A 15,122-nucleotide genomic window follows, 5' to 3' on the forward strand; every position below is an offset into this window, starting at 1 on the left:
TTTTCTGTTCATTCTGTGACAGCTTTCCAAAGAAAACAAACTAATACTTTGCACATCTTTAGTTTCTGTAGTGTATTTAGTTGAATTATTATCATTATTATTATTATTCAGGATTTATATAACGCCAACAGTTTGCTCAGCGCTTTACAATATAAAGGGAGACAATACAGGAATGATACAGTTCAATACAAGAGTGTTAGGAGGGCCCTGCTCCTTGGAGCTTACAATCTAAGATTTAAAAATGAAAGTTCAATTTAACTTTAATGCTCATTCACATAATGCTAGAGTTGTGTTATCTCAACCGTTGTCAAGCAGGGAGGCTAATTCAAATACAGAGCTCCAAATAGAGGCTAATCAATTAATTTTTATATTCAGTACTATAACAAAATTATAGAAGAGTGAGCACCTAAAAAGTGAAATTCACATCAAAATGGCTTTAAGGTAAATAAAGTAATAGTTAAGTGCTCAGTAGAAATACAATTTTCCTCTGAATATCATTTTTCCCATCTTTTCTAGTCCTTGATCTCCTCTCACCAGCAGTCCAGCGACAGGTCACAAGCTACCTTCAGCAAGCACTCAACAATCCCTCCATGAATGAAGTGTATGTACTGTCCACGTTTAAACTACAGCCCAAGTCTACAATCACTCTCTTTGGCTTGTACTCTACTAAGGAGAACAGTAGGTACTTTGAATTCACAGTAATGGGACGTTTAAACAAAGGTAAGTCTGTAGAAGATGAGTGTGATCCAATCTACTATTCCAGAAATAAATTCATTTTTAGGCTAGGTTCAAATCTCTGCAGGTGGGAAAAACATGCAAAATTGCATGAGTTCTCAACCCACAGAGAAATGCTCCGTACTTTAGCAGATCCGTGAGGGTGCCATTATTTCATAATGGCACTCCCACGCCTCCTCAGCCATGGCGAAATTTCACAGCACTGTGTGATTCAGTGTGGCACGATTTCAAAAAAGGTTTTGGGGGCTTCTTTCCCCATGTTTCTTGTGGATAGGGCAGCCCATTGAAATGAATGGGCTGCATTACCCATGACTTGCACACACAAACATGCACACAAAGAGCCTAAAAACAACATATTAAGGCATCTGATAAAAGTTCTTCCAGATATATTGAATGGTTACAACGTAACGTTACCTGACAGCACCTGGAAGAATATTTGTGGGAGTGAATTTGGAATGCATAAGACTTGCCTGGAAAGGGACTCTGGAGGCTTTAAGTTGATGCTAAAGTCAAAACCTTTTTTTGTATTTTTGTATACTGTGAGGACGTTTTAAACCCCTCTCAGACTTTTATCGCTGTCTCCTTTGGGGAGATTCACCGCTCTGTACTTGTAAATATTGCTTGTCAATATGGAAATCCAACATTTTAGATGAGGTGCACATCTGTGCAGTACTCCAACAGACGTACTAGGGTTGATTTACTAAAACTGGAGCACCCAGAATCTGGTGCAGCTGTGCATGTCAGCCAGTCAGCTTCTAACTTCAGCTTGTTCAATTAAACTTTGGCAATAAAACCTGGAAGCTGATTGGTTTCTATGCAGAGCTGCACCAGATTTTGCACTCTCCAGTTTTAGTAAATCAATCCCAAAATGTTATTGTGTTGAGCTATGAAAGCCCAATCATTTTGAAGGGGCTGTCAATGCACACCAGTACATAGGAAACTGCTCCTGAATATTTTTTTTGGAAATGCAGCATGTTACAACACAGATGAGTTGCTTCAGTGCATGGGTTGGGGACATTCTCTAGTGCAGCTACAGACTAGTGTAGTAGCTGGCATAGGCTGCTGTGGGCTTGTGTTTTTTTGAATGACAGTACTGCTGTCCAGCGCAGTCATTCACAACACATGCCTCTATTTACCCCTTGGATTCAAAATAGCTGGTTTTGGCTGCTGGTGGGCAGATCTGTGCTCAATAGCAATGGAGGGAGGGGGAGCGAGCTGTCTGACCACAGTTTTAGCAATCCGTGCACAGAGTTCATTGGGGCCAAGTACTTTTGAACTAAGGTTTTTAAAATTATGGTCATGCCATCTTCTTTAAAGGCCCTTATTTTAAAAGGAGGGTGGTCTATATTGAAGCAATAAAACCCTGAGCATAAATGTTGAGAAAGAAATTTAACTTTTTTGTATAACATGGTTTTCTGTTGTTCATATCTTTGCCTCTCCTTCGTTGTCTTGGTTTAGCTTTTCTCCGATACCTCAAGAGTGATGGTAAACTGAACTCAGTCATCTTCAATAACATTGAGCTTGCTGATGGCAAGCAACACTCACTTCTCCTGCACCTCAGTGGTCTGCATCGAGGAACCAGCGCTGCTGAGCTGTACCTGGACTGCATACAAGTGGATGCTATTAAAGACCTGCCCCGACCACTCACAGGATTAAACTTGAACACAGGATCTGTGCAACTGAAGACTATACAGAAGAAAGGACAGGCAAGAATTTATCTGAAAATCTATGAGTTCTATAATAAGTTCACAAAAAGGGATACAAAGACTGGTGGGATGTAATAGGTAGACTAAGATATCGGTGTAGAAGGAAGAAAGAGTATAATGTCGAATATAAGGCAGCTATTACCAGTTTAAGTTTACTTCTAATTTTTAAGCAAAAAGTGAAATCCAAAGGAGAAGAGTAACAAAAGTAGAAACGGTCTTTGTGGGTTGGAGCAGTGTTTTTCAGCAGCTGATTGAAAAAATGCCCTGTTTCCCCCTGTATTATCACAATTACGTTTATTTTTTGGGGGGTTTATTTAGAGATCTGCAAAGTGAGATCACACAAACATTTGCAGGTAAAATCAAACTGTATATAACATTTAATTAAGTAATGAAAGATAACAGTAACAAATGTAACAATATTGGAAAAATATAAAAAGAAAACTTAGCTACAGGTATGATATAAATGCCTTTCGGCAAGGACTCCTGCCCATTTCCAACAGCTTGGCAGATGATCAAGCCAGACATGGGCATGTAACAGCTCTGTTGAGAGAATACCTTACTCCAATCTTGCCTGTGGTGTATATAGAAATAATTGGTAGTAATGACTAATCGTAACGCCTGGAAAGTAGTATTACCTTTTAAGTAAGATAGCACGCATATCTGAAGGGGTTTGGTCAGTTCGTATTAAGGACATTCCTATAGTATTTGGTCAGTTAGGTGAAAAGCATCCTTCATCTACATTCTTATGTATTAGTGAACCATGACTAGGGGAAATTACAATTTCTCCATCACCCTCATCCACATAAGTGGGGTAGATGGAGGAATCCTCCCTGCTGTATTATTGTATTCTGACAGCAGGGACTTCTCCGCTGTCACAATACACTGGTCAGAGCTGCAGACAATTGACTGCAGCCACTGGTTGACAAAAGTTTTCCAATATTCCCATTTAAAATGAATTACTTAGCGCCTGAGGAGTTGTAAAGAGAAATCCCAGGTGCTGGAAAAAATATACTACACCCCTGGGTAGGTGTGATCTATAATATATAAGTAACCAGCGCTTGAAGTACAGTCCAGAGTTTCTTAAAAGTTCATCCCCAAAGTCACAGGAAAACTTCCTTATTTTATTTATTATGTTCTCACGCTCTCACCAGATAATAAAGCAAGTAAAGTCCTTCAGTCCATACACTTGTGTCTTCTCTTGTGTGTAGACATTCAATTTGATTCCAATGTGTTTCTCTCCCACCACGCAAAAAAAATCAGATATAGTGTAATCTCTTAAGATAAATTAACTATTTAAAAACAAATAATCATGATCACATAAAGAACAAAATACTGTGCAAACTTATCTCCACCATGTGAAAAAATTCTGGTATCCACCACCTCTACCCTTACCCTCAGTCCAAACAATTCTTGCAGTATTATCAATTATCCTTTCACTGTTCTCTACCTGTTGATCTCCTCATACGATAGGCTCCCCAAAAAAGAAAAGATCATATAGTGTAGTAATTTATATTAATAAAAATAAAATTCTTTTAGTTATAAACACTCACATTCTATAAATATAACTCAAACACCCAAAATTTGTAACCATCTACCTGGTGTGCACCGCTCCTCACCCTTCAGACCATGCACCTTACCAGATTCACAAAAAAACAAGCATGTATGAACTCTAAGGTCCACTCTCTTCAAACCAACACCATCTTATATCTACAATACCTCCATATATCAGTGTGTATTCCTCCGGCGTTGGTTCAGCTTTTAACCACCGATCATCCAGCTCCAGCTCCACCAATCTCCCGCACCTTTGGAAACACGTTGGAATCAAATTGAATATCTACACACAAGAAAAGACATGGACTGAAGGGCTTTACTTTCCAACATTCCTGTTTGATCGATTTCTGTCGAGCACCATTGGCCATACATGGATCAAAATTCCCTGCTGAACTGACTCAATTTTAATCAATCTATGGCCAGCTTGCCTTCCTAACCGAAGTCAAATATAAAACAATGTTATCAACTTTCCAAGCTATCTTCTGTAAACTACAAAGTAACATCCCTCTATGTAATAGAGATAAAGTGAGGGGGAGTTATTTGCAGTCAAAATAAGAAGAGCAAGTTAGGGTGACAACGCTTTTCCTTCATAGATACAGTGATTGAGCGTTGTCATCCCAGGGCAGGAAGTGTGTTAGTAGCAGGATCACTAGGTGAAAATAGAGGAGAAAAAAAGCCTACAAAAAGCAACTATAGCGGCCAGCACATCTGAAGACTGATACCTGCAATATATAAAATTTTTGTTTTCTGGGTTTATATGCAGTGTCTTGAAAAAGTATTCATACCTCTTGAAATTTTCCACATTTTGTCATGTTACAACCAAAAACGTAAATGTATTTTATTGGGATTTTATGTCATAGACCAACACAAAGTAGCACATAATTGTGAAGTGGAAGGAAAATGATAAACGGTTTTCAACATTTTTTGCAAATAATTATCTGAAAAGTGTGGTGTGCGCTTGTATTCAGCCCCCTGAGTCAATACTTCGTAGAACCACCTTTCACTGCAATTACAGCTGCAAGTCTCTTTGGGTTTGTCTCTACCAGCTTTGCACATCTAGAGAGTGAAATTGTTGCCCATTCTTCTTTGCAAAATAGCTCAAGCTCTGTCAGATAGGATGGGGAGTGTCTGTGAACTGCAATTTTCAAGTCTTGCCACAGATTTAGGTCTGGACTTTGACTGGTCCATTCTAACACATGAATATGCTTTGATCTAAACCATTCCAGTGTAGCTCTGGCTGTATGTTTAGGGTCCTTGTCCTGCTGGAAGGTGAACCTCCGCCCCAGTCTGAAGTCTTTTGCAGACTCTAACAGGTTTTCTTCTAGGATTACCCTGTATTTGGTTCCATCCATTGGCTCTGACCAGCTTCTGTCCCTGCTGAAGGAAAGAATCCCCGAAGCATGATGCTGCTACCACCACGTTTCACGGTGGGGATGGTGTGTTCAGGGTGATGTGCAGTGTTAGTTTTGTACTACACATAGCGTTTTGCTTTTAGGCCAAAAAAGTTAAATTTTGGTCTCATCTGACCAGAGCACCTTCTTCCACATGTTTGCTGTGTCCCCCACATGGCTCCTCACAAACTGCAAACGGGACTTCTTATGGCTTTCTTTCAACAATGGCTTTCTTCTTGTCACTCTTCCATAAAGTCCAGATTTGTGGAGTGCACGACTAATAGTTGTCCTGTGGACAGATTCTCCCACCTGAGCTGTGGATCTCTGCAGCTCCTCCAGAGTTGCCATTGGCTTTTTGGCAGCTTCTGTGATTAATGCTCTCCTTGCCTAGCCTGTCAGTTTTGGTGGATGGCCATGTCTTGGTAGGTTTGCAGTTGTACCATATTCTTTCCATTTTCGGATTATGGATTGAACAGTGCTCCATGAGATGTTCAAAGCTTGAGATATATTCTATAACCTAACCCTACTTTAAACTTCTCCACAAGTTTATCCCTGACCTGTCTGGTGTGTTCCTTGACCTTCATGATGCTGTTTGTTCACTAATGTTCTCTAACAAAACTGTGAAGGCTTCACAGAACAGCTGTATTTACACTGACATTACCACTTGCCCTCCAGAGGATTTACCCCCCCCCCCTGACAAGGCCATTTTTTTTATATGGTGCTGTGTTACTTTAACTGACAATTGCGCGGTCATGCAATGCTTCACACAAATGAAATTTATGTCCTTTTTTTTCCCCACGAATAGAGCTTTCTTTTAGTGGTATTTGATCACATGTGCGGTTTTCATTTTTTGCACTATAAATGAAAACGTCCGACAATTTTGAGAAAAAAACAATATTTTTTTACTTTTTGCTATTAAACATGTCCAGTAAAAAAATGTTAAAAATCAAATTTCGTCAAAAATTTAAGCCAAAATGTATTCTGCTACATGTCTTTGCTAAAAAAAATCCCAATATGTATAAAGTAATAGGTTTACGTGAATGTTATAGCATTTGCAAATGGCAGTATATACTGGGCATTCTGACACTGGGGGGAACTGACTTGGTGGCATTGACATCACCAGTGACACCAATACAGTGGTCAGTGCTAATAAAAAGCACTGACACTGTACTAATGACACTGGGCAGGAAGGGGTTAACATCTGGGGCGATCAAAGGGTTAACTGTGTGCTGTGTGTGTGCTTTACCTTGTAAGCATGCTGCTTTGTATTGCTCTACTATTTATATACAGACCTCTCCCCTGTCAGTGATACTCGGCGATCGCCGGGTGACGGTGGGGAATCACCAGCCAGAACCCGGTGATCGACAGCTGAAGCCTTCAATGCGGCAAGGGTAGAGCGCGAGCAAATCTGCTACAGTGCAACATGTGATTTTGCGCAGCCGTGCTGCCCTGTAGCAGTATTTCTGCTATGGGGCAGCGGGCAAGCAGCTAAATTACACGAAGGTAACTCTATTTACTAATTAGGTGACTTCTGAAGGCAATTGGTTCCACTAGATTTTAGTTATGGGGTATCAGAGTAAAGGGGGCTGAATACAAATTCACACCACACTTTTTAGATATTTATTTGTAAAACATTTTGAACACCATTTTTCCTTCCACTTCACAATTATGTGCCAGTTTGTGTTGGTCTATCATATAAAATCTCAATAAAATTAATTTACGTTTTTGGTTGTAACATGACAAAATGTGAAAAATTTCAAGGGGTATGAATACTTTTTCAAGGCACTGTATACTTTATAAAACTTTCAGTAACAGGGGATTACATATCAACAGAGTTGGATGCAGAGATTGTTAATGTTGTTGCTACTTTATATATTTTGTTACATTGTGGGGGAGAATTCCTCAGGTTTTCATCTCACAACACTGTCTAGCGACCCCATAGAGCATTAGGTGCTGAATATTTGGATGCATGTGCCCAAGCATCCTCATGATATTTTGGATAATAACTAAATCCAGGATCCTGCAGTGGGATTGAGTGATGGGGGAGGGGACTGGGATATTTTCATGCAAGGTCCACTTTAGGGTACCTATACAGCAATGTTGTCTCATGAAAGACATGCATGGAAGTAAAAGTATTCCAAAAGATTGCAATTGCCTGGCTGGGTGCTGGTTCAATGATGGTCAACACATTTTTCTCTTCTGGTCTTTTTGTTTCAGGATTCTATGGAAGAACTGAAGTTGGTCATGGGAGGTACACTGACACAAGTAGCATCAATACAAGAATGTTTCATGCAGCAGAGTGAACCTGGACAATATACAGGTGGGTCCTACTTAGTGTAAGTATTTCCATATTCACAGACCTAAAGGGAAGCTAAAATAATTTTTGGTTCATACATTTTTGAATGTTTTGTTTATGTTTATAAGCTTTTGAACGATGTTATATTTTTTTTTTTACTTTGTACAGTATATAAAATCTTTATTTTACAAATACCTATCTAATAAACATCCAGAGAGAGCAAGCAGGCATGAGAAGTAAGGGAGGAAGGATGGAGCTTTTCTCTGAATCATTAAATATCTATTTTATATCAGGCTGATCCTATAAATTGCGCCTATCTTTGTCATTTCATAATTGGTTTACCTATACCGCTACTCCTGATGAAGTGGCCAATGTGATGCTATAAAGTGTATTGATGGTGTTCCAAAATATTTGCTATTATTAAAAGCCTTGTACAGAATACTTTGAGTGTATTGTATAACAGGCACATAATGGGTATTACTGGCACCTTAGCACATCATCACATCTGTTTTGGGACCAGAACATACCTAACATTATTGCGTTGAAGGCAGACAGACAGAGGAGGAAATGTTAGACCTTTACCTTTACCTGAGAAATAAAAAACATTACATTCAACCAGGGAAAGATTAAGAAATTTTGGCCTGGGGGGGGGGGCATCTACAAGTGGCCCTTTCATGGTGGAATTCTGTGGGCTACAAAATGTACAATGCAAAGTATTCTATCGTCCAGCAGTTATTTGTAGGCATTGTAACAGATGAGTGTTCCTACAGGACATGGTTTATTGTGACACAACGTATGGCATCTCCCAGCATCAGCTTCCTTTGCAGTTCTCTGCATTCATTCTCATGACATTTCATAGCAGCAAGTAAGGTTATTAACTGCATTTTCCATGATAATTATTTTTATTTGCAGGTGATGTCAGCAGGCAGCTTTTAGGGCACATTTCACAGCTGAACCAACTCCTGGGGGAACTCAGAGATGTCATGAGACAACAGGTGAGTGGAACATTCAATAACATTAATCTCTGACTTTACTGCTGATAGTTACATATCAGGGTGATGAATATTATACAATGTTCTAGGCATAATTATCATCAGTAGCATAACACTTCTGCTATGTAATCCAGCAACTTTTTCTACCACAAAGTAATGTTGCTGAGGAATATTTTATCTGTCCTATACTGTAAAATCATTTTTTTTGCAGATTTAAAGCAGAGCTCCACCCAAAAGGGGAAGTTCCGCTTTAAGGACTGGTCCCCATTAAGGATTGGCACCTTTGGGGGGCAGGGAGGGAGCAGGTACCCAAATTTGACAGGTACCCGCTCCCGCTTCCCATCCAATTGCCTAGGCGATCGGAAGCGGAAGGTGTACTCCCTCCCTCCCTCCCTGTAGTCTTTTGGGACACGTGACAGGTCCCAGAAGACTACAAGACCATTCATGAAGTGCAGCGCTACTCACGTATGCGCAGTGGGTACCCAGCTGTAAAGCCAAAAGCTATCACTGCCAGGTGCCCACACTGAAGATGCCTTCTGGAATACAGGAGGGTCGGTGAAATGGGCTGCAGAGGACACACCGCGGGACCGAAGGACAGGTGAGTGGCTGTTTTTTAAAAGTCAGCAGCTACACGTTTTGTAGCTGCTGACTTTTATTTTTTGACAGCATGAGTGGAACTCCACTTTAAGTTTTACAGGATCTTGTCCCTTAACATGACTATCCAGCTTTGTACAAGCAAAAAGTTCCCTCCATCCTGCAAACTCCATTCCAAAGACATTCTCTATTCTAGTCCTGTATAGTTACTATATATACTACTGGGTGATGAGCTGCAAATAAAACATTTTGGCTCTTCTGATGCTCTCTGGCCATTCACTGATTAATAAACAGCCTTCTGTCACAGAAATGTCTGTAAAGCAAAGTTAGACTGACCATGGACTTTAGCAGGCAGACTGATGCATAGGCTCAATAAGCTACTCTTTTGCCAAATTCTGTCCAGATTGCTTCATAACTAGCCGAGCATACAGTTGAAACTGCACGAGGAGATCCATGCTGATAGGTGAAAAGTTTTAAGACACGGTATTCTGACCTATCAGTTCAAAGGCTTGCTGTGCAAAACAGTTGTCTATGGTGTCTGCAAGTACTACAGTCACAAGGGCAGTTTTCCTGTTCAGTATAAAATTCCCGCATTAGTTGATCTTCTGTTGCTTTTTATATATATATTAGGTAATGTATATATATATTAGGTAATGTATGAACATTTTGATTTCTTTGTCTTCCCAAGGTGAAGGAAACCATGTTTTTGAGGAACACTGTCTCAGAATGCCAAGCTTGTGGTTAGTGCTTTGTAAATCTTCATTTTTTATCATTTTTAGTCATGAACTTTGTGTGGACATATAGAAGAGAAGCTGAGTACCACAAAAACAACTTTTTTACGTACCATTAAAAATCTATTACACAACAATAAAAATTACTCTTCACATAGGGGTTCGCAACATGCGAAGATTCCTGTGACAGAGTCAGTACACTGGAACCCACTCTTAATCTTTAATTAGTATTAAATGAATCTTTAATTAGAGTAATATCAATAAGTAGGGTAGACTCAGGGCCTGTGCTTCCACTAGGACGGGTGTCGGCAACCCGCGGCTCCGGAGCCGCATGCGGCTCTTTTTCACCTTTCCTGCGGCTCCGGAGCACACTGCCCACCAGGTGACAGGCAATAGGGTCGTCAAGCCGCGGCTCTTTTAATGCAGCTCTTCTGTGTGCCGGGCGCCCGCTGGCAAACATTGGCTGTCAGGATGTAGGCGGGGCAGCGTGACGAACTCCTCTCACAGTCCGCCCTGAAGACCAGAACGGCGCGGGAACACGGCGAGAAGAACGCGCGTAGCAAAGGTAAGTGAATTGACACAATATGGGGAATGAATTACTATAGGGGGGATGAATTACTATAGGGGGGATGAATTACTATATGGGGGATGAATTACTATATGGGGGATTAATTACTATGGAGGATGAATTACTATATGGGGAATGAATTACTATATGGGGGATGAATTACTATATGGGGGATGAATTACTATATGGGGGATCAATTACTATGGGGGATGAATTACTATATGGGGGATTAATTACTATGGGGGATAAATTACTATATGGGGGATGAATTACTATGGGGGATTAATTACTATATGGGGGATGAATTACTATATGGGGGATGAATTACTATATGGGGGATGAATTACTATATGGGGGATCAATTACTATGGGGGATGAATTACTATATGGGGGATTAATTACTATGGGGGATAAATTACTATATGGGGGATGAATTACTATGGGGGATTAATTACTATATGGGGGATGAATTACTATATGGGGGATGAATTACTATATGGGGGATGAATTATTATAGGGGGGATGAATTACTATATGGGGGATGAATTACTATATGGGGGATGAATTATTATAGGGGGGATGAATTACTATAGGGGGGATGAATTACTATATGGGGGATGAATTACTATATGGGGGATGAATTACTATGGGGGATGAATTACTATGGGGGATGAATTACTATAGGGGGGATGAATTACTATGGGGGATGAATTACTATGGGGGATGAATTACTATGGGGAATGAATTACTATGGGGGATGAATTACTATATGGGGGATGAATTACTATATGGGGATGTATTTTCAGTTTTAAAAATGTTTCTCTCAAAATAAATTTCAATCGTGGTTTTGGCGAGATTTGGCTCAGTTGAAAAAAAAGGTTGCCCACCACTGACCTAAGGCTATGATTGTGATTATGACGATACACTGTGGCCCTGATTAACCCTTTGCTTACTGGGCCCTTAAACCCCCTTCATGACCAAAGCGCTTTTTGCAATATATGCAGTGTCGGATTTGTTTTAAATGTTGCAATGGTTTTGCGGCTCCCAGTCTTTTTTTCCCTCTCGGAAACGGGTCCAAGTGGCTCTTTATGTCTTAAAGGTTGCAGACCCCTGCACTAGGAAAATGAGGTGGCCGCCTAGAGCACACTGCCACCTAAGGGTGCCTGGGCATAGCACAGGCCGGCACGCACTATGTGGGACATCACCACATCATGAATGATCCTCCAGCCTAGTGGAGGGGCAACAGAGGGGAGGAAGATGCCAGGTGTCTGGGGCCAGTGTAGCACCTGAGCTGCTGCTCCTTCCATTGTTCCTCTCAGACTCAGTCCCTTACTGCAAGCCAGCTGGGAGCTGCTGATCACTGTGGAGTTCCAGCCTTTCTCTTCCCATACATCAGCGGAGGTAGAGCTGCGCCTGCGGAGGAAGGCAATGTCTGACTCTGATGTCTCATGTCTGTGTGAGTGTGACCCGGCCGGCCATCCATCACATTTGCAATGTGTCAGTGAGTGATGACATCATCACAATCCCACAGCCTGCGCTTCTACTGCCTGCTGATATGTGTCAGTCTTGGTGGTAGTGTGTGTGTAGGGGCTGGGCTTCCTGCTGTCACAGTGTTTTATCTCCCCCCCCCATTGCCTGGGGAATTCCAGCCTGGGATCTGTGAGTGTGTGGGTCCGTCTTCCCCCACTCACTGCAGCTGTCACCCTGCCACTGCCAGCCACAGATACAGTCCATCTCTGACACTGATTTTGTCTTTAATATTGGTGTTGGTAGCATCTTATGGCAGTTATCTTTGCAAATTAAAAGAAATTTAGCAGTTTCATGTTTTGCTGATTTAATATTTTCTACAGTTTTAAAAAAATTATTTTTAATTTCTTTTTTTTTGGTTGGCGAAAGTAGCTGGTCTTGCCTAGGGCACAAAATAGTCTAGCACCAGCCCTGGTTAGACTGGAATTCATACCATATGCATGTTGCCTATAGAGGTGCAAATGAGTAGACCAAGGTGAAGCTACTGCTAGCGACAGTCTAAAAAATGTATACCATACGGTAATTCTTTTCTTATGTGCTAACCCTACCTTGTGTCATATGTTCTGTGTACTGATCATTAAACTTGTCAATATCACTGTACCAGAAACAAAGACCAATTCAAGGATTGGTTCAGGCAGATGCCAAGTAACCTTTGCTTGTTTACAGAATTTGGGTTGAAAAGTCAAAAATGTTTTATCAAAAGGATACTTTTTAGAGGATAATCAAAAATATTTAAATGATACAACTTTAAATCTGTAAAGCTCCTGCTTCTGGAATTATAACAGGTATAGTTATCTTCCATAATACATGGAGACAAAGCATTAAAACGCAAAAAGTTTTTTGTTAATGTATCTAATTACAACATGTCTCTTTTATAACACTTTGTCCTGCGTATCTGTGTATTTATTCCTGCCTAGCATGGTGCATCATCCATTATTTTTTTTTGCATGCTAGTATGTGGGTCAGATTGAACACAAATATATCAAGAACTAGCTCTGAGAACTTCAATTAACTTAGTAATATACTTTACTATCTATGCAGAGCAAACATATTATCAAATATAATACTACTCATCAGAAGTTTCCAATAATAGAATATTTTTTTTTTGGTCAGTCCACCCAAAAGGCATATTTTACTTGAACCTGGGGAGTTAAGTTAGCAACTTGCTTATTATATATATATTGGATACCCCAACAAAGAGATAGTTTGCCACAATACTTTCCTGTCCACCTGCGAGTTATGCAAATTCCTGACCATATTTGCATGTCCTAGCTACTACTGTTACTTCTTCTCTATTATAAAACACATTTGAAAATCCAACAAGAATAGTGAGAACTCTTCCATCAGATTTGTACTTGCAGGATCTCAAGTGCTGCTATCTCACCAATATAGTCTATGGGAGATATAAGAGATTTTTGTCGGTTAAACTGTCCAGCAACTACCAAAAACTATAAATCTTATCAATATAAGGACTTGGGATAAGCAAAAATAAGTCTTCAGCTGCCTAAGATTTCAGCAAAAATCAAGAGATGTTCATAAAATTATGCCAAAATGCACTGGAGTCAATGGCATAGTTATAATTAGGGTGGGTTTTGATGGTTGGTAAGAGTGCAATAATATAATAATGAAGAAAAACATATGTTTTTTTTTTAAAGAAACTTTAGTTCAAGCATCTCAATGCGTGAAAAATTTAAGTTTCAGCTTTGGTGAAATTTTAAATTTCATGACAAAATAAATTTTGGCAAAATCTTCCTCTCATCCCTAACACTGACATGTGCTGTTTCCTTTGAAAGAGACATAATGAGTTATTATAAAGACTACACTAGAAAAGGCAGCTTTAATCTTTGCACAATAGTGGTGTAGTACTTAAGGGACTCTGGCCAATCCCCAGGCAGGATGCTTGGCATGGGGCCAGGGCAGCCCTTAAGTGTGACTGAGCCTGCTCAGCAGCAGGAGAGTTTGGGTGGAAGATGGAGTGAGAGGCTGGGATGCAGGAGCCAGAGACAGGGCCCAGTGATAAGGGGCCTACCTCTAGGCTGGATTGCTTGACTTTACCGGTCTACAGAAAGTGGACCACCTGTAGAGCAAGGGAAGGAGCCAGCCCAGCAGAATGCCTGAAGGCAGTCACCAACCCAACAAGCCTGCAGGCAAGCAACAGTGAGTAATCCTACACCCCTTGGGGCGGATAAGGGGAGAGGGCATTCTGGTGGGAAACCTGACTAGCCCCATCTGGGACTGTGCACTTAAAGTGACATATTGTGGTATCCCTTGCTAAAGGATTCCCTCAGTACAGCTGGATGAGAAGAGGATTCACCTGGGGTCTGGGGTGGTACACCAGGAGAGGCTGGAGAGCTCTCCAAGAAGAGATCTACTGCAGAGCCTTGTACATAGTTATTCAGGGGTTGTCCTCAGTTACAGTTCCCTTGGGCATCCCATAAATCCCTCAACCCCATCCAAGTTTATTACCCCTTAATAAAATCACAAATACAAGCCTAAGGTCTGGTTACTATCTCCAGTGTGCAAGTTTGAAGAAAGAAATATGTGTTGCCTGGCTGCAGGACTATAGGGGGACCCAAAACTCAGCGACCCCTAAGGGGGTAGTGGTACAGTGGCTATTCTCCACTCTGTGACCTCTAAAGAAGTTGTGGAGAACCAAAGCTGAACCTGCTCAAGCTATTTTTACATGATGGGCTTAGAATAAAAATGAAAAATAAATGTTATAGGAGATCTAAAGCTTCTTTTCATAGAGGTAGACTCCATTGTGACAAGGTTCCTTTAAGAATTGGTAACTATAGACAGATAAAATCCCTGTAATGTTCCCTGAAATCTGTAAATATGATATAACATAGTTCTTGCACATGTGTATTCTTTTCCATTTTTGAGGATCCAGAGGCAACAAGTAAATACATTTTTTCTGGACATCCATCCCTGCTTCTTATGTGTTCCATTATGTATAGTTTACCAACTTAGGTTTGTTTAACACCTATGCATTTTTTAGTGCTTTTTCACATTTTGCAGAAAAGCACCATAG

At 40.5% G+C, this 15,122-nt stretch overlaps 1 protein-coding gene across 1 annotated transcript in view; it reads left to right on the forward strand.

Moving 5' to 3' along the window:
* THBS4 (thrombospondin 4) overlaps positions 1-15,122 on the forward strand; it is an 83,501-nt gene that overhangs the window by 26,336 nt on the left and 42,043 nt on the right. Inside the window, exons 2-6 of the mRNA XM_089658376.1 lie at positions 517-720; positions 2,194-2,441; positions 7,601-7,703; positions 8,592-8,674; positions 9,954-10,005. Coding sequence (XP_089514502.1) covers positions 517-720; positions 2,194-2,441; positions 7,601-7,703; positions 8,592-8,674; positions 9,954-10,005 — 690 coding nt within the window. The remainder of the gene's footprint in view (positions 1-516; positions 721-2,193; positions 2,442-7,600; positions 7,704-8,591; positions 8,675-9,953; positions 10,006-15,122) is intronic.

Source organism: Staurois parvus, unplaced genomic scaffold (assembly GCF_062004578.1).
Source record: "Staurois parvus isolate SC_StPar_1 unplaced genomic scaffold, SC_StPar_1.0 ptg001065l, whole genome shotgun sequence".
Classification (NCBI taxonomy): domain Eukaryota; kingdom Metazoa; phylum Chordata; class Amphibia; order Anura; family Ranidae; genus Staurois; species Staurois parvus.